This window comes from Oryzias latipes, chromosome 9 (genome assembly GCF_002234675.1).
Source record: "Oryzias latipes chromosome 9, ASM223467v1".
In the NCBI taxonomy this organism is placed as follows: Eukaryota; Metazoa; Chordata; class Actinopteri; order Beloniformes; family Adrianichthyidae; genus Oryzias; species Oryzias latipes.
Window position 1 is genome coordinate 21,418,258 of NC_019867.2, and position 27,978 is coordinate 21,446,235.

Sequence of the window (27,978 nt, forward strand, 5' to 3'; positions counted from 1 at the left end):
TAAAATAGAATACGTACTTAAAAAAAGCTTTGTGCACATATATTTAAGCATCCATTTTTCTGATTACTTTTATACAGCTAGCATCTTACCATGGTATTATGGTTCGTACCGCCTTTGAAAAAAGAAGTTTAACCTGGTTACCTGATCATTTGAATAATCTGATAACTCAAACAAACTGAAAGTGCCACTTTTCTGCTTTCATGAATTTATTTCTTTAACAGTTCACACCACATGTGGCAGCAAAGTTAACTTTTTTTAACTTCAGCCAGAACTCATTGAAAAATTTGGCTAATCATACCATTTTACACACTTTTAGAGACAGTATTAGTGTTTAAAACTGTAAAATACTTGAATTCCAGTCACATAAATTAATTATAATAATTACATGCAAATATGAGAAGTCTGGTCAAAACTAATTATTAATAAATGTTATTGATAAACTTATTAGGGACGAGTAAAGGCAAAAAAAACTGCACTTTAGTTTAAGTATGAGTAGAGTTGCATCAAAAAATATTATTTAAGTAGCATTAATACAAAGTTATCCTTAGACCTTATTATTAGATGATGATTATTATAGTAACATGAAATTGCTTTTATGATGCTTTTACGTTGAAATATGTACCTAAAGCGGTGGTGCTAGCAGCAGCTAGCTGGACGCCGGGCGGCGTGCCTTGGTGGTGGGATGAGAGAGGGACAGCAGCAGGGACTGAGTGGAGGAGGTGGAGTCTGTCCCAGCCTGCATCTGGCCCGCTCCCCTTTCTGTCACCCCGGGCCAAACCCGCCCAGCTCCTCTCACTCACTCTCCGCCTGTTATCCCGGACGACTCGGCCCGGACCCACGCAGCGGCATCCAGACCCCCACACACGGCTCGAGGACACGGAATGGAGACAGAAGGGAGCCAGAGCAGCCTGTCCAACGCGGACTCTCCCCACGACCCCTGGTAATAAGAAGAAACTTTTGTGTTTTTTTCCCCCTAGTTTTCTTTTCTTTTCAAACTTTGCGTCGTCCCGCGCGCCTTAGAAAAACAATCCCGGTGCTGTACCACCTTCTCACTCATTCGTATACACACCTCCATTAGCGTAAAAGCAGAAACGATACTCTTCAAATCCGGCCGTTACTCCTGGAGTACACTCTGAAAACCTCAGTAACAACTTCGCTATGACTGGGACTGCAAGGAAACATTCTGACCCTTTGTTGAAACGTAAATATTTCTCTTCTCTTTCACAGTAAAATGTTCATAGGTGGACTAAGCTGGCAGACAACACAAGGTAAATCAGTTTCCACTTGTAGCTCTAAATGAAGTCAGGGTGTTAGTTTTTTTATTGTACCAAATATTTTTTTTAGAGTTTCTGTTTCCTCTAATTAAAATAGTTTCCTCTGTGGAATTTTGCTGTGAAACCTGCTTCTAAATGAATACCCTCATTCATCACATACTGGTAATTCATAAAAACATGTTAGAATTTGAAATGATTAAACCCTCATCTTGTTGAATATATGTTGACACCTTTCATCCAAAAATGATTGAAGTTTTATGACAAAGAATAAATAAATAAATCTCAGCCTTAACTCTTTGCAAATTTTTATTTTTAAAAATCAAATTTGATTACTTTAGACATAATGATTATTTTCATGCCACTTTTTTGTTTTTGTTTCCCAGAGGGTCTGAAGGAGTACTTCTGCAAGTATGGCGAAGTGAAAGAGTGCATGGTGATGCGGGATCCAGTTACTAAGCGTTCGAGGTGAGGGAGCTGCATGCCCAGCTCCTCCGCAGGAGCTGAAAGTTTATCTGGCCTGCGTGATTCCTTGCTTCTCCTCATGTAACATCACTTCCTATGTCAGTAATAATCTGCTCTCCTAATTTCCTACAGGGGGTTTGGATTTGTCACTTTTGTTGACCAGGCCGGCGTGGATAAAGTTTTGGCTCAGAGCAGGCATGAGCTGGACTCAAAAACAGTGAGTTCTCTGTATTTACTTCCCACCACTGACTAATCCCATTGCTCACTGTTTGATTAGTGGATTTTCCAATAATCTGCCAAAGAGGTGTAACATTGCTGCATTTGAGCGAGTTTGCTAAGGTTTGATGGTGCTGTTGCTCCTCTCTTTGTCATCAGTGAACACATTGAGGCCGCCTGCTGCAGCGCTTTATATGTTCAAACTATCGCTCATCTGACACATGGGGAAAGTGTTTTCTTTTCCTCTCTCCTCTGATTAACAAGAAGGCAAGAAAATGTCACCCAGTGTCAATTTCCATAGAAACAAGGGGAACAGGACGGGCTTGTATTCGCTGCCAATCTCTGAATTGGACTCATTGGATGGGTGAACCAAGACTTGTTTTATTTTCTATCCCCTGGGGGGTCGAATTGACCTAAAAAAAGTTTCTCAGTGGAAGAAGTAAAATGCAACCTGATTCCATCAAGGTGTGACAGCAACAATCAGATGCTTGATCTCAGGGAGCATAAAGTGACAAGTTTAAGTCAGTGAAGCACGTCCTTCCACCTGTGCAAACTGTAACTTGAAATGTAATAACGGGCTCTTTTGCAGAGTGTGTGATTGTGTATGTGTGTGTATGCTTCTTTTTTTTTGTCAGTAATGAATGTGGGCTGGTGTAGGAACAATGTGGCCCGTTGGTCGCCATAGGGACCACTGCCCCCGCCTCTCTCCTCAGTGGGAGTGGTGATGGCTGAGGGTTAGTCACTGTATTGAAATGAGGATAGCCTGTTTCTTCTTCCCCCTTTTGTGCTTTGAGCGATGCACCTTTGTGAGCATTTAAAGCTTGAGGTTGCAATAGAAAGTCAATGGAGGGACAAATTCATTGGTTGTTTTAGAAAGTTGCAACCCATTGAACATTATTCCCAATTTGGATAAGAAATTACTTTTTTCCTGATTTTAATGTTTTGATATTTTCCAGTTTGTTATCCCTGTGGTATAGTGTCACTTGCAGGCATGACAGCTATGATGAGTAGTGCCATCATGGCTGGATGCCACCAACTCACCATGGGATTTGTTTCCATAGTGACACCCCCTTTCCACGATTGAAGAATGGCTTGGTCACAGAAAGACAAAATAACCATATTTATCCCTTACAACCACTTTAAAATACCCCAAATCAAACTGCATTGATGCTCCCTTAGTGAGGAACTCTGTCAGCGCTGCTTCCCACCACCTCTCTTGATGAGCAACTTATTAAGTTGAATCAGATCATAGTTCACAAACACGCAAAAAGTCTGCCCTAGGGACAGAAGGCCTGTTCCTGCACAGGCTAGTGGGCCATGGCAGGGTCTCCTGTGAGTTGCACTCAGGTGTGATGGTAGCCTTTGCCAAGGGCCCATGGCGGTCTCAGCAAGTCCGTGTTTGTCACAGAAAGGGCTCAGTGATCAGCCACGGGGGTTTGATGGTGAGTAGAGTGGGCCTTTCAGACCACTCCTCCCCCCTCTCTCTTTCATGAGAGGAGGTTATCCTGTTAGAGAGGGGCAAGAGAAAAGTTCTCCAGTGGCAACAGAAAGAATGTGCCACACTGCCACCGACTGAACAGCTACAGCTTTACGCAGCCATGAGCCTGAGGAGGAAAATACAGTCTTGCACAAGTATTTATTGGCACTCATTGTGTTAAAGGACAGATGCTATCCAGTTTTTACCGGCGCAGTAGGTCAAGAGCTGGATTTACTGCGGTCTATATTAACTGCTGATACCCTTCAGGTTCCTTCTAACTCAGAGATGCAAGTTGCACCTTTTTGAAGCAAGTTTTCAGTCAGCAGTGTTTCGGAACAAAGACTGAGATGCATTAGACATTTGTTGTGACCCACTCTATTTCTTCCAGAGTTGGAAAAAAAGTGCTCCTAATGTTTTAGTCTGTTAGAAGGGAGGGTGGGGGTGGCGTTGGATAACCCCATCTGTGATTACTATGGTTCTCCTAACTAATAGGATTGAAGTCATCAAGCTAGAGTTGTTCCTCTGAGATGTTGAGTGCTGCCCAATCGGCAGGTTGTGTTAAGTGTGTTTCCAGCTCAGACTGTGACAGGCAGCACACTCAGCCAACTGTTGCTTTGCTGGGATGTAGCTGGTTAAAAAGGATTACCCTGATTTCATAAACCCCTTTTGGAATTACCTTCAGCCTCTTCGCTGTTTCTTTACCATGTTGTGCTTTTGTAAGACTTCCATCCAAACAACACATGGAAAGGATCAGTAATTTCTAGTGGCCTTATACAAGAGGAGGTTTTCACTGAGCTCTTAAACTAATCGCCAGTGTTTCATATGGCATGAATTTTGTTTATCTTTGTAAAAACTTTGAACGCGAGAATATTTGTCCAACAAGATCCACTACACAAGTTCCAGTTTTTGGTCACGACAAAAGAAAAATTACCTTCAATCATTTAATTTACTGATTATGCTTATATCTTATTTAGATATATATGTCTTATTTTTATTAGATTTGATTTTGAAAGATTTCTAGTTGAAATGAATTCTTACAAACTTGTAAATTCTTTGTCGTCCAGTTATATAAAAATACTGGTAGGTCTGACTTTCACTGCTAAACTATTGCATCATCTCAATTCTGGTTCAACTAGATTCTAGAAGCTTTTCATTTTTTTGAATATACACCTCTAAAATGCATTTTTTTGGTTGTGAAAAACTGTTTTCATGTAACTGTTGGTATACAAAGGTGAAATGCTAACTCATATTATTAAAGCTCGTATTAAAAACTAATGGAAAAGCCAATTTACTTGATAGAATAAATTGCTTCCAAAGAAATCAATGGTTTTGATACATTGACACAACATTTAGTGGAGATTGATTGCACTTTAAGCGAACATTTCTTTAAACTCATCTTAAATTGGAATACTGTTATGGAAATGTGACCTTTTTGAATTCATCAGATTAAACTACATTCTAAAAGTCTTACAGAATTTAACTTTGATGTTCTTCGCGTTGAGTATAGTTAATGAACCGACACTTTATTAAGATATTTTGGGTTATATGGTTGGTTAAATTCAAATGATTGATGATGACTTTAGAAAAAGTGACCTAAAAATTCTAAAGATATGTGTGAACAACTAAACCCGGACCTATCCCTTCAAACTGACCTCGAAGAACTGGCCATCACTGCATCCAGCCGCCTCAATGAAAACTGAAGGTCTGACAGTTTGCTGCTTAGAAGTTGTTTGTGTGTGATAACACAAGGACGCCATCAAAGGACAATAGTTGTTGCTGATATCCATCTCTCTTGCAGTGGTTGGAATATCATTTCCAAAAAGTTTGGAGCCTAATGTCTCTGTAGAGAAAAATAAAGACAAAGAAGACTCTTCCAAGAACAATGTCAAAACCTAGTGGTAGTCTTCAGAGTAGTTGCTTTTTTTTCATGATGGAGGACATATATAAGAAAAATTAAGATTAAAATTGCATTTCTGAGTATTTCTCTATTGAAATTGTTACGAATCAAGAGGAGGCTAAAAAATTGGAAAAAGCTTGTAACTTTGACGTAGAACCTACAATCGGCAGGCCACAAGCTCCCTGCTGCGCTCCATTCGGATAGATCCACTTGTAGACGAGTAGATCCATTTATGTCTTTGTTTTCCTCGTCTGAGCTGGCTAAAAACTGTACGTTTGGATAGCTCCAATATTGCTTGCCATATTGTTTCATCGTTTATGTTAGGTTGGGGTTGTAAGGGGATGTAAGCTAGTGGGAGAGCACGTAAACATGGATGACAGGATGACAGGATGTGGGGACGGGGTTACTCTGCTGCAACACTCCCACCCACAACTCAGAGGCAAATTTCTAATGAACTCCTGCCGCTCTGGAGAAACCATGTACAAGAAAACGACACAGGTTTTTAAAAGACCACTGCTGAGGCTTTTAATATAGATCTAAAGATAATCGGAGTCGGACTTTAAAAAAATAAATGTTGTTCAGCTCTCAGCATATTCTGGAGTAACAGCACTAGCCAGATATACTGGGAACTAAACTGTAAAGCACGGCAGTGGAATTGTGGTGCCATGGGCTTATTTTGCCTCTGCAGGACTTTTGCAGTTGAGAAAAAAGCAGTACATTATAAGAGATACTTTATTAATCCTACAATGGGGAAATTCTTCTCCGCATTTGGCCCATCCCCTGGGGGGGTGGTGAGCTGCAGCCGAGCCGCGCTCGGGACGCAGCAGCGTTGAGGGTCTAGCCCAAGGGCCCCCACTGGGTGATGTGAATTGCTCGCCTTTGATATGGTAATTGCCCCCATTACCATTGTTTATTCCCCTTCCAGAATAGAGCCCTGGATTCCTGCGTGACAGCCTTCTACCTTACCAACCGAGCTACCCAGCTGCCAAATAATTTAATAATTTAATAATTTAAATAATTCACTGCTTTTACCTCAACTACAAAAGTCCTGCAGAGGCAAAATAAGCCAATGGCACCACAATTCCACTGCCTTGTTTTAGCAGTAAATTATTTTATTCCAGAGTATGTGAAATCTAATCTGAGCCCCTCAGCCTACTAAAAAAAAACCACTTAAAGCAAAGTAGTACTGTGTAAATAGACAATCGTTCCTTAAAATATCTGCAAATTATCAATAGAATGTCTGGAAAGCGGAGAATTGGGCTGCATTTACACTGTAGGTCTTGATACCCAAATCTGATTTTCTGACTATATCCGATTTTTTTGACGACCCGCTTACATCATCTTTTAAAAGTGACCCATATCCGATTTTTGCATTTACACCATACAATGTTGAAACTATCAAACGTAGACGTTCTGAGGACTACGTAGCAGTATTTCCGCCTTCCGCGGACCTGAGCACTAACTGCACGGATTAAAAAAATTAATCCGCAAGCCCTTAATAATAATAATAAGAGTAATAAAAGCACATTTAGTAGATGCGTGTTGGTCCAAACGGCAAACGTTTAGCATGGTGAAATCTGCTAGAGCTGCTTGTTAGCAGCTTAGCTTCCCCCCCCTTTTTTTGTTGTGTTTCTTTTGTGTGACTGCGGTTGTCATGGAGGCAATGCAGCGACGGAAGGAGGCGTTCACTTGGGCGCTCCTGGAAGAGGCAGGCGCACGAAAGGGGATGCGCAGGAGAGGAAAAAGGAGGGCTGCTCTGCTGTATGTGGTCTCTCTGAGTTTTGATTGAGGAAGTGTTTGCAGACGTTGTGCTGTACTAACAGTTTGATCCAAGCGAAGAAATAAATGGCTTCTAGCCTGTTCCAGAGCAACGGTGTCCCACTTGAACAGCAAAATCAGCACACAAAAGCACCTTAATAAGTCATGTGATCTCAGTTGGTGGTGTCCTGAGTTGACGTCACTGAGGTACGATTCGCATTTACTGGGGAATATCCGATTTGTCTGCTTACATGGCACACGCAAAGGCACGTATCCGATTCGTTTCCGATTTATTTCCACAAATGAATGAGGCGTCAATCCGATCTGAAAAAATCGGAATCCATGCGCTTTTTTCCTGCTTTACACGTTCACCGGTCTTATCCGATCTGTGCCACATGAGAGTAAAAAATCGGAATTGGGTCACTTGAACCATGCAGTGTAAATGGGGCCTTGGAGTGGTGCAGAGCTCAAAGTCCAGAGCTATATTGGACTCAGGAAATTAAGTAAAGAAAGAAAAACTTTTTCCACTACTTTTTCTACTAAAACTACTTCTTTTTTCTATTTGTTGTTTATCATTTTTTTTCTTTTGTATTTGCTTCCTTGAGGTATTTTGGTAGTGTATTGTCATGAGTGGTTCACCGGGGGGTATTTACCTTTTAGGATTTGGGGTCTGTACCATGAAGCTGGATTAGGGGCTTAGTGAGGTAAATTTAGGTTCAACTGTTCAAGTGTCACGGAGCTAGTTGGTTTATCACCATGGCAGCCCATGCTGGAAACATAAACTGATCCAGAGCAAGCTGGTTTTTAGATAAGAAATCAACATATGTAACAGGACTGCTTGTTGACCTACCTGGTAGTGAAATCATCAAAGCATAATGTGTGTGGATGCTAGAAGCGGATGACTCCTCTGTGTCATAAGGAAACCACTTTGTTTGTTTTTTTGTAGTCTCTTTTTTGTGTTATCATTTGTTTTTGGTTACCGGATAGCAACTTTACTTCTTAATTTGATGTTGCTTAATTAATGACCTGATACAAGCATTGTTGCACTACTTTATCCAATGTTGATTGTGAATGGTTACTCAGGGAGAGCACTTAATTCTTGGATGCATCAAACTAAAAGCAGGTTCCAATATTTCACCCCATCTTGCTTCTACACCAAATGTTTGTTTGTAGATACACAATTTTAGGTACCGGTAAGTAAAACATGTAAGAAAGGGGAGGAGTTTTGAACTTAATCTCTTGCAGTCAACACTTGTTCGCAGGAATCAAATCCCCTTTTCATTCATGCGGCAACCTAATCTGTTTAATGTCCACACTTTACTCCACTCGGATGTGCTGTGGGCTGTCATGTGTTTGATTTATTTGTTTGTGTGTGTGTTTGTTTGTTTTTGAATGTGACAGGAGTGTTGGACATCGGGAGGGTTGGTGACCGGAGGTGACTATCAGAGTAGTCTAGCCACCATAGAGACTAAACAGTAGACTCTGCATCTGATCCTCAAGTTTTTAGCATCTAGTTTTCTCACTCTGCTCTCTAGAACAGAAATAATAAAAAAGAGAAGAACTTAAACTTGCGGTGATGTCAACATTGTTGCCATTATTCTGGTAAACACATGTGGTTTACCATAGAGGCTCTAGCTCTACTGTAGTTCAACTCTACCCTCTCATGGTTACAGACTAATCACAGCCCTGTACGGTCTCACTGTCTGTTAGTGTAACAGCAGTACAGTGTGGTGTAGTCTAGCTGTTCTCTAGCTCTATTAGACCAGTTTAGACTAATATAGAAGTCTTAAACTCCAATTTTACAGCCTGTTTGTGATTGCATCCTAAAGGCATGGCGTAGATCTTAACCTTGGTGACAATCACTGGGCCAGTTTGCTGTTTTAGATTGTGTTGGTAGAGATTCAGAAGATTGAAGCTGGTAACAAAGGTGAAACTTCTTCTCTTTCCTGGGAACAAAAGCAAGCACAACGACAGGGCAGAGGACGATCCAGATCGCCTAAAGCAGGACAGAATCATATAGTCCTTTTTATCCTGTCTTTAAAAATAAATGAAGCAAGCGAACCCAAACAAAGTCGTGCTGCCATCAGTGAGCCATGATTGACGGCTTCTGTTTTCTCTGAAACCTAGTTTTTCTCTCACTCCCTCTCAGACACACTCTCAGTGCTCCTCACTGAGGACGTGAGGCGTGTATGTGATTGTGGTGCCTGTGTGAGATTCCAGGAGATCACATGTCACAGGATGGTGACAATAGAGGCTGGGGTTCACTGGACGTTCCCAGGGATCCAATCTTAATACTCACGTGCATAAACACGCACAAAGGTGTTTGTGTTTATTAGAAAATACAATCACAAGCATAGTCACATTCAAGAATAGAATGAAGATGGTTAAAAAGACAAATTAAAGCCGCAAGTGGCGTTGTATGGCCCGCATACGCAACCCGCCTTCCACGCCCAACTCTACGCACCACCGCCGCCCTCTCCGCCCTCACCTTCAACAAATTAAAAGCTAGTCAAGGCTGGATTTTCTAATTATGCTAACTATGCTAATGTGGCTAAAAGTGCTAGCTTTGCAATCAGCATCATCAACTCTCTCAGAAAAACACATTGCTCAAAATGCTAATTATGCTAACTATGTTAGTTATGCTAATGTGGCTAAAACTGCTAGCATTGTGATCAGCATCATCAACTCTCTCAGAAAAACACATTACCTAAAATGCTATTTATGCTAACTATGCTAGCTATGCTAATGTGGATAAAAGTGTTAGCATTGAAGTCAAAGGTTGACGAAACTCCAGAGGTGATTGTAGACTTAGGCTAGGTACATGCAAGTCAAATTTCGTGAAAATCGCTCGAAAAAAAGTTCCTTTTTCCATATCGTGTAAAAACGCGAAAATCTCAAAATGGCAGATTTTGGCACAAAATGGCCGCCAAACCATAGGTCGTGTCGCCATCACGCAATGATTTCAAAACTTTGTTTGGATATACCCGACAAACTTATCTGGGTTTCGTTAACCGATTCCTAAAAAAAAAATCCAGATTTTTTTTTTTTTTGCCGAGTCGGCACATTTTTTTGCGACATTTTTTTGCTTACCACGCCCTCATTCCTTCATCGATCTTGTCGTGCATGACTTCGTTTTGTTCAGCGTGGGCCAGGGAATCGCATATTTCCTCTTCACGACATTCCGATAAAAGATGTGCGAGCTAGCTAAGAACGCAACGGTTGAGTATCCGCCACGCGCACGCCGTTCAAAATTTACAACTTCTAATTCCAACATTTTGTCCGCATCACCTTGCTATGGATGCCTAAGAAATTACGAGACAATGGCGAAAAATCCCTAAGACGAAGACAAAAATCGCCAATTCTCAGAGTTCGCCACAAAATGGCCGCCAGGCCGTAGGTCGTGTGGCCGTCCCGTAATGATTTCAAAACTTCTTTAGGATATCCCCAAAACGTGTGTTTGGGTTTCGCAACTGTATTCTGAAGTACATTTTGTTCGGCCCCATACGCGATTTTCGGCCCATTCATTTTTTTGACGGGATCGCTGGCCGTGATGTCATCGTCTTCGGGGGGGTGACGTTGACTTTGTGGAAAATTCATTCGCAATTTATCCCAGGTGTGTGCACATTTTGGTGACTTTTCGAGCATGCGGCGGGGGTCACATTCTCGCTGAAAGGCGGCAAAGTCGTCGTTTCAACTGCGAAAACAATATGGTCCTTGCAGTCAGTGACTGCTGCTGCGGGCCATAATAATAGGTTTTTAAGCTCTTTCTATCCAAATTGACATGAGGAGTTACATTAGATATTTTAAAGTCTGTAAAAGGGATTATTGGTTTCAAATATTAAGTGATCAACAGAGCTTTTTTAAATGTGCTCTTTTACATGGGGAAAATAATTTGGTTATTTGAAAAAATAAAAGTGTTCTTATATGCATAAATCACTGCTCAGTGGTGATTGTGAAAATGTTTGGATGTTCTAAGCTGTTGAAACGTTGTAGCAAAAACACTTTTTAATGAAGCAGATGTCATTTTATTTTCTGAGAAAAACATCTTATTTTTACATTTATCCACAATATGTCAATCCTTTAATTTTTCTGCTTATAAACTGATTTTTAAAATTTTCGAGACTATTTTTTGCAACAACAAAAATGTTTCCATCACTTCTTCTCTGTAATGTTATTATCATTATTCTATTGGTTTTACCAGATAATATATATATATATATATATATATATATATATATATATATATATATATATATATATATATATATATATATATATATATATATATATATATATATATATATATATAATCTGGTAAAACCAATAGAATAATGAGATTGTGCATGCATATGAGATTTGAACAAAAGACAAAATTGCACTTTTTATTTGGGAAAGACAATGTCAAAACCTGAGTGAGAAATATGTGAAGCCTACAACCGTATGGCTTTCGTTGGACGCTCGCAGCTACAATCATTTTTGTCTTTGACAGAGGTGAAGTAGTGTTTGTGCTGATTTGGAGTGTGTGCGTTTGTCCCATCTCTTATCTACAAGCTAATCAGACATACATATATATATATATATATATATATATATATATATATATATATATATATATATATATATATATATATATATATATATATATATATATATATATATATATATATATATATATATATATATATATATATAATTTTTTTTTCTTGCATTTTTATAAAGAGAAAAAGAATTCTGGCTTTAACATATAACATCAAATTTCACAAAATAATTATTTTATATTTATAAGCTAGATTGAAGCTTGTGTGTGAATGTTTGTCCATCTAAAATGTTCTGAATACACCTGTAGAAATGCTCCTTGTTTATAAGCATGACATTGAGGTTAAATGTTAGACATTACAGCATAAAGAAGGAGAGCAACAGGTCTTCTATTCTGTACATACATTTCACTAACCAGTTCTCTCTATTTCTGTATCCTCTAGATTGATCCAAAAGTGGCCTTCCCTCGAAGAGCTCAACCCAAGGTGAGCTAAATTGTCTTCTGTTGTGTATTGTTTGCAGCAGGTTCGTGCATGTGGAGCATTTCAATCTCTTATCTAGGCTAATGCTATGTAATCTGATGAACACGAGCGTGGTTGACTACTCTGAAGATTTATGTGAGACCATGTTAACAAAAATCTTTACAATTTTAACTTTTATCCCTTCTTTTAGGGTGTTTGGAATTTGCTGTCTCTTTCTGTGTCATTTTCTCTTTTTTTTACTTGTAGACATACATTTAGGTAGAAAGCAAGGTAGAAAACAAGAAATTAACCTGCCATAAAATTCGAAGTGGTCGTTTTTTACTTAACGGTAGCTGGAAGTTAAAGCTGCTTTGAAACATTGTGGTCAGCTCTGCAAACTGTTACACTTTACTCCATACTGGTTAAAACTATTTGTTTTTTTTTAAATAATAAACTTCTGGATTTTTAACTTTACACATCTTTGAGTTTTCATGGTGATAAACATTGTTTAAAAAAAATATGTGTTGGCTCTGATAGAATATGAAAAAAATAATCAAAGCTGTGCATTTTTGTGTCATTTAATATCATAACTTTGGTGGTTGCGTTACTTTGTTGCTGCATGCATTACATAGAGCTGTTTGAAAGCAACCAAAGCAGACTGAGGTCTAAATTCAGATCTTTCTAATTAGCCAAGTTGGTGAGTACATCCTCGTCTGCTTTCAGCTGGTGACTCGAACTAAGAAGATCTTTGTGGGCGGCCTGTCAGTGAACACAACCATCGAGGACGTCAAACAATACTTTGACCAGTTTGGAAAGGTGAGTGATGTTTTGAAAAGTTTGTCAAAGCGGTCATGAAGATACCAATAAGAAAATCTCAAGTAGATTTATATTTAAAAGATGAGTCGTAGTGGGACTTCCTTTTTTAGTGGCATTAGTGCTGATAAAAGCAAACTAACAGCTCAGAAACACATATTTCCACATCCCACCATCTCGGCTAACTCTATTCACCACAAATTCTGAGAAAATTTTCACTTTGAGTATATCAGCTGCTTGGAGATTAAGGAGTTACTGCAAGTAAGATGAGGAAGGCAAGAATGGAGGGAGAAAAAGAACTGTAAAGGCCCGTACACACCGGGACGAATATTCGGCAGGCGTTATTCGCCAGCGTTTTTCGCCACATTTTTTGTGTTCACACCCAGGCGATTTTCACTGACGATGAGCCGAGCGAACATGCAATTTCATTCCCTGACATTAGATGGCGCTTAATGTAAACAGAAATACTCCTGTACACAAGGTGGCGCTGCCCAACTTTACGCTTCTTAAAGTCGCTTTTGACTCAGAAGAAGAGAGCAAGCATTTACACGCTTGTCAGAATAATACAAAGAAAACATGAATATTTCAAGCACCAGTAGCTCCAACTGATGCTTGGTTCGGGGATATTTTAGAATGTCCATCATTATTTCTTCGCGGCAGTGTAGACGCTACTTGGCGTCTATCTTCTTCGCTGGTATGTGTGCTCAGCAAGGCAGTTTTGTGTTTGAGCGCCCCCAAGTTATGTTTTACTGTAACCTCAGAAGCTCCAGACACGTGTGCAAAAGCGCCATTCTCATTGGTCGAATAGATTTCGACGCGAGGCGTCAAAAAAAAAAAACGAACCCGAGGCGTTTGTTTTTTTTTTGACGCTTTGACGCGTGGCGTTTTTTCGCGTCGGTGTGCACACTCACATTGGTGCCCTTTGTTTAGTCACGAGGCGTTAAACGTCGGCGAAAATCGCCGGCGAAATCGGGCCTTAAGAAAGTAGGAAAAAGAATGAGGCTGTGAGGCTCCCCGAGCAGCAGGCAAACTTAGGAGAACTGGTAGAGGGTGCTGAGAAAGAAAGGGAATGGTGGGAGGTGAAGGCGGTAGGAGGGAGATTTGGAGATGGAGTGGGGGGTCACAAAAGTTTTCTACTGAGTGTGTGGTGATGGTGAGGAAAGAGGAGGGATTATCAGAATCTAAATTAATCTGATGTAACAGCTGCTATTACCCACAACCCCCTCCTAGCCCGTTACCGTGGTGACCGGGTTTGCCCATTGTCCCTGAGTAACTCTGTGGGTAAGGGGTTTTTGTTCTGAAGGAGAAGAGATGAGGTGGTGTTTGGGGGAGTTTGAATGAGGTGGGAGTGTGTGTGTATGTGTGTGTGTGTGGGGGGGGGGTAAATTTAGATTTGAAAACCAAAGAAATATGCAAGTTAAGAGCTTCTTGAATTGTTTCTAGCAAATGTGTCCCACTGTTGCCATATTTGTTTCTAAAATCATTTTCGTTCTAGAAGTTTTTATAAGTTTCTTATTCGTAATTTAGAAGACTGAAAGCTTTGAGTCAGAGAAAAGATGATGGGCTGACAAAGGGCCTAGCTGGTGAGGGAGGGTCCGGTGGAGGCATAGGAGAGGGAACTGGGGCAAAGATGGAGCATTTGTGTGCTGGGGGGTGGAAACAAGTGCATTTCGTCGCTACACAAAGCTAGGCAAATATTTTGTTAGTTTGTTTAGAACCTATCAGCATACTGAACTTTCTTCGGCCAAACTTGCTTTTTAATTGACAAACGAGCACAGATTTTATTGTTTGGTAAATCTTTTAATGGAAACAGCAGAAAGAAAGTTGAAAAAAAACTTTTTTTAAGTCACTTCACCGTTACTCTGAAAACATTCACAGGTTGGAGAAGCCAATGCCGGTGTTTTGCATTCAGTGTCCGACGATGCTGTACTTTATCTTTAGTGCCGAAGCTTTAGCCTCGAGTTTCTCTGTGCTCCCTCTTCAATCATAATGTCTAGATGAATTTTTGTGAAGAGAGATATCGAGGGATGGATGGTGAAATGTAAGCTGCAGCCATCCATGGAAGTTCCTGATTAGACTGCCTCAGTGGATCTTTTGTGTCCCGTCCTGGTGTGCACAAAGAAGTGTGGAGAGGGATGGGCAGCGGAAAACCAGGAAGATGAGAGTTACGATGAAAAAAAAGAATGAGGGGGAATATTGTTTGGCACAAAGTCATTAAAAATGTCCAGTGTTTGAAATGCTGACCAGCAGTTTTGTTTGTGGAGTTGAATGTAGTTATTTCACTGAAGTCTTATTGTATGATTTGAAACAGAATAAAGTCATAATTATGGTGTGTACTCTGTGCAAGCTCTATTCCCTTCTTCTTCTGGTCAGACTGTGTTTTGTGGTTTTGATTGTTCTGAGTTGAAATGATCTGTTTTGTGTGAAAGTTTGTCGTTAAAGGTAACATCTAACGTTGAATAAAAATGAACCAATGTCAAATTGAAAAGATGGAGTGGCTTGAGAGGTGGACTAAAAGGTCCTCTTTCCCGCTGACAGTCTTCCTTCACCTTTGACCTTTGAGTGGGCAAAGTGCCCCCAGGGTTCTCACACACACTTACACACTCCTGCTGTCCTATCACTGACACTCCTCTGCCTACTGTGACAGATCATTCTGTGGAGCACATCCAGTGCACTTATTATAGACTGAGAGCTCAGATTGATTTGCCAAATGTTGACGCGTTTAGACGCAATCATGTATGCTTGTAATTTGAGAAAAGTGCAAGCAAAATAAAAGAATAAACTTTTACACAAGAAGTGAGATTGTGCATTGAATAGACACCGGTGTCCTAGCTCCATAAGGGAGGCTGGGCCAGAGTAAGAGGTCAAAGCGGGAAGAGGAGGAGGAATTATGGCTGACTGTGCCAACAAACAAAGCCTCCAGGGCTCTTTGTTCTCCCTCTCCCTTTGTTTCTTCCTTTTCTTCCCTTTCCACTTTGACCCAATCTTTCTCTCATACAGGACTCTCTGTACTCTTTCACCATATCTCCACCTGCCTCTACTCCGCAAACTATCAGCTCTCCTCTATCATCAGGTCTCCACCTGCTTGCCAGATTTACCTTTCTGCTTGTGACTACTTGTGTGTAAAAGTTTCTCTCTTTGCAGTCCTCTGTCTCCCACCATTCATAAAAACACATTTGATGTTGGAGTGAGTTTTTAAGCAGTTGCCATGGAAATACCAAACTTGAGAGAGGGTGTTTAAATTTTATGAACATTGAGAGTTTATCAACACGACTTCCAGCTTTCTCTTTCTCTGGTACATCTGTTGGTGGCACACAGTACTGGGGCTTGTCGTATGATTTTCAGCATATTTTCCCATCTTTTGCCCCCTGGGCTTCCCTTTGTAACCTGTCGCTCCTCTCCAGTCCCCTCATCCCCCCTCTCTTCCGCCTTTCTGTCCATCTGTTGCTGAGCCTCCCTGCAGAACTTGAGAAGGGCTGAGGTCAGGCAATATGCATGTGGCAGGCAAGCGTTGTGTAAAATAAAGTGTTGTTTTTTTTTCTCCTAAGGTCGACGATGCTATGCTCATGTTTGACAAGACCACAAACAGACATAGAGGTGAGATGAACCGACCCTTCTCTCCAGCCATCTTTTCCCCACCTCCCTTATTTTCTGTTCCTATGTTTTTCTTCAATCTGCAACCCTTCCTCCAGTACTTCTTGGGTGTCTATTGATCCTCCTTTACCCCCCGCAGGAGTCTCCTTCCTGTGGGTTGAGCTGGAGGAGGCAAACGAGGCTAGTCTAATTAGCCAGTCCGTTAATCAGGATCAGGATAAAGCCTCTTTAAGCACCTCCTCTTCATCCTTGGTTTGATCGATTATGACAGGCTACCAGCTTTTCCTGGTCCTGGCCAGGAAGGGAGGGTAGAAAAGATGAGTGCAGAAAAGCAGTACTGAATAAAAGGGGGAGGGGAAAAACATGTTAAGAGGCTATTGCAACACTAATTACTGCAAACTCCTTAGCTCTATTACTGTACAGATGGGCCTACCGTCTAAGTCAAGGATGCCCACACTTTTTTGGCATGCAAGCTACTTTTGAGACAACTAGCTCCAGTGCAGGACATGTAGAACAATACTACTCATGGTCTGGAGTTATGCGCCAAAGTCACTTTATTCCACTTCAAAATTGACAACTTCTAATACATTTTCTGTCTAAAATATTATTTTTATGTACCAATAACAAAAACTACACAGTAAGAGTACACAAATCTTTGTGAAGAAAAAGCTTTGTCGTGTGTATTCATATTATTTTGTAGTAATACCTAATTAGAACAGAAAAGGTGTTTCATTATGAAGACAGAAAGCAGTGATGATCTTGTCTTATGATTTGCTGTAAACATAATGAGGGGAGCATTACATTTCTAAAGTGCGGCTGGTTTAACCACGGCTGATCAAACAGCGGAGGGCTTGAGAACCACGTGCTTGTGGACAGTACTGCTTGAGTGGGCTCGGATCCCTCTGCCAGGAACCGTGGAACCGGCAGCAGGCCCCGTGGTAGGATGGCGGGGTCAGACGGGGCGTCTCAGACTTCCGATCGAGGATGCGGGCCGGCTCGCAGGCCTCAATAAACTGTGGGCTGGAGTGGTCTTTCGCCGGGGACCTGGCTCGCAGCGGGCCAACATAAGCGCCAATGCGTGCCGGGAGAAGAAAGAAAGGAAGAAAAAGAAAGTGCACTCAGTGTAGTTAAACACAGTGACGTATGTTTCAGATTGGCCATTCTGTATGTCACTTGGTGTCAATCAAGTGGCATATTACATGGTGACAGTGATGATTTGTCGATGGATTTAAAAAAAAAACACATTTTTTTTGTTTATTTAATCTTGGATGGCCCACGATTCACCGTCATGTCTTTCGACGTAATGAGCACCCCCGGTCTTATTCCACCATACTGTGTCAATTATTCTGAACTTTCTTTTTGCTCTTTAGGATTTGGGTTTGTGACGTTTGAGAATGAAGATGTGGTTGAAAAAGTCTGCGAAATTCACTTCCACGAGATCAACAACAAAATGGTGAGCAGCTCAGATTAATTTCCACCAACGCTTTCCAAATGCACGGTCTGATTTTTCCCAACTCTGGAAACAGGTGGAGTGTAAAAAAGCCCAGCCCAAGGAGGTGATGTCTCCCACAGGCTCAGCTAGGGGACGCTCTCGGGTTATGCCATACGGTATGGACGCCTTCATGCTGGGCATTGGCATGCTGGGTAAGTTGATATTGATCAGGACAGAAGGGACAGAACCACAAACCTGAAGCTAATAGTTTTCACTTCAACAGTAGAAGAGCTGCAGCCTCAAAAGTCACATGGACAATCCCATGGAGTTTGTTGAAAAGTGAAGTGAACTGCTGACTTTAGCTAGGTTTTTTCTCACCATACAGCTTGGATTACATCTCAAGAGATTAAAAGTGGGGAGAAAACAGGTTTTATAAGAGATTTGTTTTGAGTTTTCTACCTGTTATTGATCATGCTCCCGTTATTAAATGTTAGCTTTTTTTGTTTTAAATTAGTTTTTTTTAAAGCCATTTGATAGCCAAGATATCGTGTTACCTTCTCAAGCATCTCATTATTAAACGTTTTGACAGGATTTCTCAAATGTTGAATTTTTTTTTATATGCTTTATTCTGTTAACCCATGTGCTATTAGGCACTTTGACAATTGGAGTGGGGTCATCTAGAGCCCACTAGACAATGCGCTGAACCTTTTTTCTTCAATGATTTGTGATCTTCTATAGTGTCCATGGATTACATGAAATCCTCTCCACCTATATCCACCTGTGTCATAGTAGGACTAACACGTCAATGGCCATTTGACCCCATAGGATAGCACAAGGGTTAACTCATTTTTCCAAGTTTGGTTTTGACTGTAGCTTGATCCCTGAACGCTGGTCTTGCTGCACTAATGCCACCACCTACTGTCCAGTCTGAAAACTGCTTTCTTCTGTGTTGTAGTTCTTTAATCAGCCATTAAAGATGACGAGATGTCAACTGCACTGAGAAGAAATAAAACGTGAATACTTGCATTCAGTTGTGCTGTAATATGGTAGTTGTCCCTTTGAGTGTTGTCACCAAATCAGTTCATAAAGTGTAGGAGTGCAACTGAAAATCTTTAGTGTGACAAACTGGTGAACTATTGAGTCATATCCTTGTAAAAGAAATCCCTTCCAGAAGTATCACCCAGCTGCATGTTAATTGTAAAGCACTCTGGTATTAATAAAATTGGACTTAATCTTAAATTCAGAGGCTATATCTGATTTTCTTCTGCCTGCAGGTTATCCAGGCTTCCAGACTGCCACTTACACCAGCCGGAGCTATGCAGGCATCACTCCCGGATACACCTACCAGTTCCCTGGTAATCAGCTCTCACACTGACAAAGAAAGGCGCAGCCATATTTAGTCAGCATAGGCAACTATTAAATTCATGGTGGAAAGAGCGTAGTTGGCAGTTTTTTTTGAAAAACAACGAAACAGAGACACAAAGTGAAAATAGAAATTATGACAAAAATTTTACAAAAACCAATTTTGTACAGACTTCATGTTAAAATTGTAAAAAAAAAAAAAGATCTTGTAATGTAAACTAATGTAAAATGTTCTTATTTTTAGTCAAGCAGTTGGTTTCGGCAGTAAAACTTGCAGCTCTACTCCTCTGCATCTCCCATTGTGTCCATTAAAATCTGTTTGCAGCTTTGGAGCTATATATAAGCATTCAGAAGAACTGCAGAGGTCGGAATTTCCAACTAACACAGAAAAAAGTACAGCAATGAGAAGGATTCTTAGAAGTAATGAAAAAAGTTAGAGCTAAGTACTGGTACTAGGAATTCATTTCTTTTTTAAGTTATGTTGTAAAAAGCAAAATGAAATGACGATTTATCACCTGATCTGAACTAAATGCTGGGAAATCCTAATCTGACCTGGCTATGTTATAATTTGACTAATCTAAATGACATATTTCGGACTTATACAACCTCCACAAAAGTGACATGGTTGTGCTATATCTAAATTGTTGTATTTAATTTATTTACAGATAGATTTTTTTTTATTTAATGTTACTTTTGAGTTTAATCAGAACAGTTTGAAAAATACTAAGAGCAAAGAATGAGTGGTGCTTCATTACCTTTTGAGAAAACCTTTTGCAAAATCTTTAAATGGAAAACCAACCTGTTTATGCTGAACAAATACAAACATGAAACACTGGAAATGTAAATGGCTGCTTGTAAAAATCAGGGAGAGGAAACGCTTTGTGTGAGTGTGTGCATGCATGCTAGACTTCCACCAAAGAAAACTTTAGTCAATTGTTTTGCCTTTAAGAAAAAAACGTGAAGCTGCTAGTTAATTAAATGAAATGACATCTGCCTTATTTCTTAGTGTTATAGAATGATCACTCTGTTTGGACTGTCAAGCCTCTTTCCATCCTTTAACCCCTGTTTGCGTTCCTCCAGCCTTGTGTGCTTACCTGCTCACATGTGAGGTGTTCCCCAGGCTTTGAAGTGTGTGCGTGCTGTCCTTGCTGGTGACGGCAGTGTGAGTCTCAACAGCACTCTGATGTTTCTGTTTTAGAGTTCCACTTAGAGAGGACTCCCCTTCTGACTTCACCCCACCCCCCTGAGCTCACAGGTCAGTCAGACCCTCCTCTGGACTTTACAAGCAGCATGCTGTCAGTCTGCCACACCACACATTAGCATAATCACCTCTGGTTTGCATGTTTGTGTTTGTTGATCCTCCTTGTCTTCCATCTGAAGGCAGCACGACTCACATGATGTAGACATTGCGATTTGCTTTGAAGCGTCCCTCCACTGGATTTACCAGAGGCCTTTTTCAGTTATTTGACTTTCTGGGGTGACTGTACTGCAATGGAATCTTGACGTTTCTGTCTTTTCAGCCATTCCTCTTACAGCATACGGACCGATGGCTGCAGCAGCAGCGGCAGCAGCAGTTGTCAGAGGTATAATCATATGAACAGTCAGTAAACACATTGACTTCTGGGAAATGTTTTAAATCTCCCTACAGATGTGTCCAATAGCTAATGCATTTTTGCTTAACATTTAACTAAGGTTAATTTCTTATAAAAATGGTCCTATCCACTGACTGTATATGAGACCTGGGCTGAGTGACCCCTCCCCCCTCGCATTAATAGGAAGTATCTGCTGGTTTCAAGAAGCCAAAACTCCATAGACTCCTATTGAAAAATAAACAGCTATTACTCAGTTATTAAAGTATGTGGTCTCACGTTCAAAACGTTTGATTGACATGTCCTCCCAAGCCTGCTTTCAAGTGGTAGGGGTGTGGCCTTCCAACAAGCTCACTTCTGATTGGCAAGAGTGGTTGCCATATAAATGTTGACTCAGACCAACTCACACCAATCACTGTTTGTTGATTATTTCTGGTTTCAACGTGGCGGCAAACGTATTGTGAAAAAATGTAACCAGAAGTAAGCTATTTTCTATGGGTGATGTCACACTCGGTCCAGGTGTCTTAGACAGTCAATGATCCAAGCATGCCATTTTACATCTTACATACCTTTATACCAGAATTACTTTTTCAATGGACCAAAGACCTTGTACTTTATCTGCTATTCCTAAAAATTGTCACCAGGACATTTATGGTCTTTTATGACGTTATGGTCCAAATTGAGGCCGGGTCTACCTCCACAGAAACACCAACAACAAGGGGGAGATTTGTAAAAACACAAAAAAACTAAGGCCATCCATTTTTCTGAAGCTTCAGCTAAAACCTCTTTATTCCTTGAAAGCTCTGGAGTCCTTTTTACATAAAAATGTAGCTATAGAGATATTAGCATAAAAAAAGTCAAATGAGATAGTTCATATGGAGCTGTTGTTGTAAAGAGAAGAGTATTGAAAATAATCTGCAAAACACTAAATACTAAAAATAATACAAAAAAGTTCAGCTTTTCTGGCCAATGCCTATGGCTGAATCCAAAATGCTTCCCTACCTCTACAGCTTCTCCCTACCCTTATATTTATCCATCCAAGCGGAGAAATGTGGAAAAAAATAGCGTCTTCAAATTCGGTCATTACTACCGATCGATGACTCAATAGTAGCCGGTCATCTACTTGGTGCTACGTTAGTGTGTGGCTGTGTTTCTCTGCATGTAGCGGACAGCTACGTAAGTGTGTAGCTTGCCAGTGCTTGGAAAATACATATACATACAATCAGCACAAACACGTATTGACCAATTATGAGCGGCTTGAGGAGAAAAAGAAGTAAGAAAGAGTGAAGGACAGTGTGGCCACACACTGGCGGCTCTTGTAGTTCGCTTTAAAGAGCCAAGGGATCGGCCATGATTGCACCAGTCGTATCCACACTCGCGCGTTGTTTGGATCTGCCTGCGACTATGATCGTCTCCAGGGTTTATAACATAAATGACATCCTGATCATTGACTTGCTGCGTCTGCGAACGCGCTGAGGATGGGGGGAGGGTGGTGTGTCCGTCCACTGAGCAGAAGCAGGGAATGCAGAGGCAAAAAAAAGAAGCGAATTGCATTTTCTATTCAAGTGCAAAATATGAGATATATTTATATGAGATAAGAGCCGTTTTGTTCTCTGGGTTAAACATGTGTAACCCCGCCCACATTGAACCACGCTTCGGTTTGCACACTGCACCCAGGTATAGTTAGCTATGGGATGGAAAGTTTTTCTAAAAAGACAGTACATGTTGAATGAGAAGTGAATAAAACCCTGAACCTGGTCATCTGTCGACCAGCTGTATTTTTGTGAGCAAGTCTGAACCAGGAGTGGGTCGGAACCAGGCGAGCTGCTTGTCCTTGGAGCAGCTCCATTGTGCCAACAACTACGTCAGCAAACAGTAAACAGGAGAAGTTCATAAAAATATTCTTAAAAAACAAAACAAAAAAACTAACGGGCTGAGTATTAGGTTTAAAACAAAATCTAAATGTTGGCATTTTTTAAGTAAAGTTTTGTGACCATTGACCTGCGTCACCGCCAGAACTCCCGCCGGCGTGTAATCCCAACAATGTTCCGACCCAGGTAGGACAACGATGGTGAATTTTTAAAACTTTGAAGTTCCTGGAGAAAACAGTACGTTTAATGGCACCTGGGCAGATTTGTTTGCTTTCAATGACTTTACCAAGTACAGTTGATATGTAATGAGGAATAAGCAAACAACGAAAGTCTCAAATGGCAAGACAATCCATAATAAGCATGCAGCTTTGGCCCAACATCCTGATTGAGATGAGAAAAAAAGTTGTTTGTTGACAAAAATCTATTGTAGAAGCGGATTAACTGCTAGTTAATTTAATTTAATTCAATTTTATTTGTATAGCCCAAATTCACAACAACAGTTGTTTCGATGGGCTTCGTATCGGTAATTGAAAAAGTTAAACATAAAAGCATCATAAATACATAGAATTCAAAAGGAAAATACTCAGTTGAACTAACAAACTGACTAAGCTAAACGGGGCATCCCTGCCCTTAGACCCCGCTTCTTTTAGGAAAAACCCCCAAAAAAAAACGGATTCTGGAAAAAAAGAAGAAACATCAGGGGTGCCCGCATGAAGAAGGGATCTTTCCCCAGGACAGACTGGTGATTTACCAGAACTTAGCACTGTCTAGTGGGTCTAGATGACCCAACTCCCAACGTTAAAGTGCCTAGGATAGCACAAGGGTTATAGGCATTTTCTGTAAAGTTTGGAATTAAAAGTAAAACCTAAAGAGCAACAGAACTATTTGGTGGAGTAACATTTTTCTCAAAATGTACTAAAGTAAAGGTAACTGAGTTTATGCAAATTGTTATGTCACATGTCTGCTAGATAATAGTTTAATTAGTTATTTTTGATAGCAAGATATTTTAGTAGAGACACAGTCGTAGGTCGTCTTTAAATATTTTCTATTTTGATTGCTCTTTTCGTTCTCTGAACTGAGTGGCCTCTCAGCCTAAAAGAGACACACATGAGCTTGGTTTAAAATTATTTGAAATCCTTACAGATTTAAAAAATTTACATATTTATGATTTTTTTGATTTAATTTAATCATAGATGTCCTAACTGTAAAACTCAATGGAAATGTGTTTTTTCCTTCCTTTTTATGAAAGAAACCATACTTTTTAAGACAAACATTTTTAAAAATCTGCGTTTTCTAAATGGGATTTTATTATTGTTTTGGGCCTTGATTGTATTTAAGAAGTAACATTGTATTTTGCTTTTAGGTTCCACTCCTTCTCGTTCAGCTGGATTCTTAGGTACAAGCAGCCCAGGTCCAATGGCTGACCTTTATGGAACAGCCAGTCAGGAGTCAGCTGTTAGCAGTTACCTCAGCGCTGCCAGCCCCGCACCAAGCACTGGATTCAGCCACAGTTTGGGGGTGAGTGACTGTCTCCACTTATGAGTTTGACCTTCAACCTGCAGGTTATGTGTCCAATGTACTCCTTTTGAAATAAATAGGATTTTTTGTCATTTTTAACCTATGATATATGGACTAAATGCATAACATTTTTATTGGAAACACAAAGCATATTTTTATTTTTAAAAAAAAGCATATTTGATTATGAACAATTTGGTTCACAGTGCCTGTTTGTTGCACCCACACAAACAAGAAACAGCAATCTAAATCAGGATTTATCTTATATTTTTAGACTTTTACACGTTATTTAAACTAAAAGGTCTTCTTTAGTTTGTAGGGATTTGTGTAAAACACTCTACAAGGTCAGTTATTGTTTGGGTCACAGTCTCAGAGAAGCCAGAAATGTTGGTTTTATGGTGTAAAGGTAACAGAGATGTTTTGTAAACCAAGCCTTAAACAAGTGTTATGTCTCATAAGAAGGCATTTAATTTCATATTTCATATTTTTTCCTTAATGTTCTCCTAAATATAATTCACTGTTAAATGTGCAGCAAACTATTTAGTTTTTTTATGCCACTGTACTTGTTCACCTTTTGGCACATCCTGTCAGGGGTCGCCACGGCAATGATTCACACAGGTGGTTTGGCAGTGAGTTTTATGCTGGGTGCCCTTCCTGACACAACTGTGTGTTTAAGGTTCCTAGGAGACCCAGAAACAGTTAGGCCGCAGCTTGAAGGGTCTTACCTAAGGACTCACACTGGACTGTACTCATTGCATGCCCTGGAAGGTAAACCCAGGTTTCAAGCGTGCCAGTCCAACACCAACAGCCGACTGAGCCATCCAGCCACTTTTTTTATGCTACTGTACTAATGAGGAAAATCTAATCACCATTTTCAACATAATTGGATAAGAAGAAATACAACTAGGAAGAAAGTTTTATAAGTACATTCAAAAGACACAAAATGATAATTTGAAAAAAGTATTTTTAATTAAATCGTATTGGCTTTTTTGTGTATCTGTGTATAATGTTTAAGTTATATAGATACTTCTTATTCTTGTGTACGAAGCTGTACTCGAGCTCCTCAAAGGATTTTTCAAAGCTTTTTATACATTTTCAATCACCAGCTTTTTACTGATAACTGTATATTTACACCATTTTCATTTATATTTACTTTATCTAAAAACTGAAAAGGAAGCACAAGATTCTAGCAGCTAGAATCTAAGCTCTTAAAAACATTCACAGTTGTTTAAAGTGTAATTGAAGGAGAACATGGTGAACATGCTCACAGGGCTTTGTAGAAGGAATTAGACATTCACTTCATAAGACAACCTCAGCTTTGTTGGTGGGAATCTATGACTTTGTTTAGTATAACTTTTGTTTCATAGACACTAGCTTGGTTTTATCTTTTATTTATTTTTATTTTTTTAGTTCTTCCTAAAGATTCAGCGACTCTTGTAAAGAAATATTAAAATTAACCACTTTCTGGAAAAAAATGTTTTTATATATTGTGGATTTATTATTCACAATTTTAGAACATTTTAGAACAGATGGACTGTTTTCAATTTGGGTTGAAAGCATCAAACCACATGTGTCAAACTCAAGGCCCGCGGGCCAAATGTTGCCCGCCATGTCATTTTATGTGGCCCGCGAGAGCAAAAGAAAACACAAAATTGGTTTGTATTTATTCATATCTAGGGGGAATCAGACTTGAAATATCAGATTGGGTAACTATAAATTAGGAGTTAAACACTGTCAATATTACCCAACCTCGCAGAATGCATTTTAAAAGGATTTATGCTAGAGTAACAAGCAAACATATGTTTTTTATGCAACTGTAATTGTCACATTAAAAGGTTATAATAACTAAATATTGAGTTATTTAACATTGAGTAGTTTTCCATTACATTTAGTTACACGTATAAGTTATATCTGGCCCTTTGAGGACAGCCACGATGCTGATGTGGCCCCCGGTGAAAATGAGTTTGACACCCCTGAATTAAACGTTGCATGCTTGGTTCCATAGGGCCCTTTGATTGCAACAGCCTTCACTAACGGCTACCACTGAGAGTGTAAGTCATTGCTCTTTTACTTGTCGTTTTCTTCAATGCAACATCTGAAAAACACCTGTTACCTGACCAGTAAGTGATCCAGCTGCTTTGTGTTTCAGTGCAGAACTGCAGACTGAGAGCTGGAAGGAGTAGAAGCTGCTCCAGAGCTGATCTGGCCCGTCTCTCTCAGTGATGACTGAACTTTCACCCCACCGGTCCTTGTATCAGCCACATCCAGCCGAATAATCTGATACTTTAAACCGACAAATAAAAAAATAAAACAAAAAAAGTAAGAAAACTTTGCAAAACTTGGGAAAAAAACATAAAAAAGCAAAAGAAACATGTCACTTCACACAACAGCACCACATTGAAATCTTTTTTCTTTGCGCTTTTATTTTTGTCATGTTGGCTGGGTTTGTTTCTTCTGTTTTCATGATGACTGTCTGTCAGCATTTGTTTTAACTGTTTCTTGGGTTATTCGACCTTTCCAACCTCATCTCTGAGATACACTGCATCTCTGAGGAGTCCTGCTGGAAGCCTGGGGCCTGGAGCTAGAAAATAACTGGAAAACAATATTTATCTCTAGTTCATACTTAATTTTGACATTTGGTATTAATTCTATTTCTTGAAAATATGTCATGAATTGTATATCTTGTTAGTTTTCAACAATAACTTGCTACTCTAACACCAGTCAGACAAGATGGTCATTAGTTTCTCAACTAGTCCTGGCAAACTGTACAAATTTTGTAAAATATTGTAAATAGGACTGGTTTTGGCGTGGCAGGGATCTGCTAAAGTTTGTGTCCGGGAGGCTGAATACTTTTTAAGTGGTATGATTACTTAGTCATGTTTTAAAGCTTGACTGTTACATATTAAAGTCCCAGCTGGAGGTCGAGGACATTTTGATTTGTCTGTCTATGTTAGACCAGCTATACACTGTATTTCTCTTCAGGCATCTGGGAATCATGTGTTCTGAAAATCAGATGCTGTCTTTTGGGGAGTGTAAAGACGCTCCTCGTTCAGCAGAGGAGGCAGGCTTTTGACGCTGTTCTCGTTATACCGTTTTCAAATGTGCTGATGATTTGTGAAGGAACTAGAGGGGTTACCTTGCAGGGTCTGTCATGCACAGTTCATGGCTGAATCCCTCTGTAGGGTGTGTTGATCTTCGAGCAAGATTGTCATGTTTTTAAACACATTGGTTTTCAATGTGCCATGTGCAGATTTTTTGCAAATGGTTCCTCGGTTAAAAAAAATGTGAATTGTACTTTTTTTTTTGTATGTCAGAGTGTGGATAGGTAAACCTTTCTGAAACCGGCTCCTCCACACAGGTTACTCCCACCCTTATCCATTACTGTATATCCACTGGAAGTCACAGACTGAAGCAATGTGACGTCTCTTTGTAGACCAAACCAAGAGTTACTGAGATGTGACACTGCCTAATTACAAATAAATGTATTTTTCTTAAAGACAACAGCTTAAGAACAAAAGTACCCTCAATCTGCAAACACCAGGTTTTAAATTTTGATACTATCACTGCTGCAGATGTGTCAGACTTTGATGCTGACTAATAACAACCTTGTCAACACTGTAACATTTAATGATTTTCGTTTTTCCTGTCATGGTTTTCTTATGAGGGGGAAAAACTTTTTAAAATTCCTAATAAATTATTCCAAAACATTCCAATTTTGGTG

At 39.9% G+C, this 27,978-nt stretch overlaps 1 protein-coding gene across 2 annotated transcripts; it reads left to right on the forward strand.

Moving 5' to 3' along the window:
• The first annotated feature begins 601 nt into the window (after positions 1-601).
• On the forward strand, positions 602-27,970 carry msi1 (musashi RNA binding protein 1). 2 transcript variants are annotated; one of them, XM_023958661.1, is made up of 15 exons: positions 867-940; positions 1,228-1,268; positions 1,658-1,739; positions 1,869-1,953; positions 12,064-12,105; positions 12,805-12,897; positions 16,443-16,491; positions 17,859-17,941; positions 18,015-18,132; positions 19,195-19,275; positions 20,481-20,537; positions 20,803-20,865; positions 24,106-24,260; positions 26,263-26,308; positions 26,407-27,970. In XM_023958661.1, the coding sequence occupies exons 1-14, from the start codon at positions 882-884 to the stop codon at positions 26,302-26,304; spliced, it is 1,050 nt and encodes a 349-aa protein (XP_023814429.1). In that variant the 5' UTR covers positions 867-881; the 3' UTR covers positions 26,305-26,308; positions 26,407-27,970. The 2 variants fall into 2 exon arrangements, with proteins under 2 accessions (XP_023814430.1, XP_023814429.1); XM_023958662.1 differs by lacking the exon at positions 20,481-20,537 and having other exon boundaries at positions 602-940; positions 26,407-26,530.
• The last annotated feature ends 8 nt before the right edge of the window (positions 27,971-27,978 follow it).

Coding starts and splice junctions, on each gene's coding strand:
- msi1 (XM_023958661.1), top strand. CDS start 882: ATGGAGACAGAAGGGAGCCAGAGCAGCCTGTCCAACGCGGACTCTCCC. Junction 1,269..1,657: donor AAGCTGGCAGACAACACAAG/GTAAATCAGTTT, acceptor TTTGTTTCCCAG/AGGGTCTGAAGGAGTACTTC. Junction 20,538..20,802: donor CCACCCCCCTGAGCTCACAG/GTCAGTCAGACC, acceptor CTGTCTTTTCAG/CCATTCCTCTTACAGCATAC.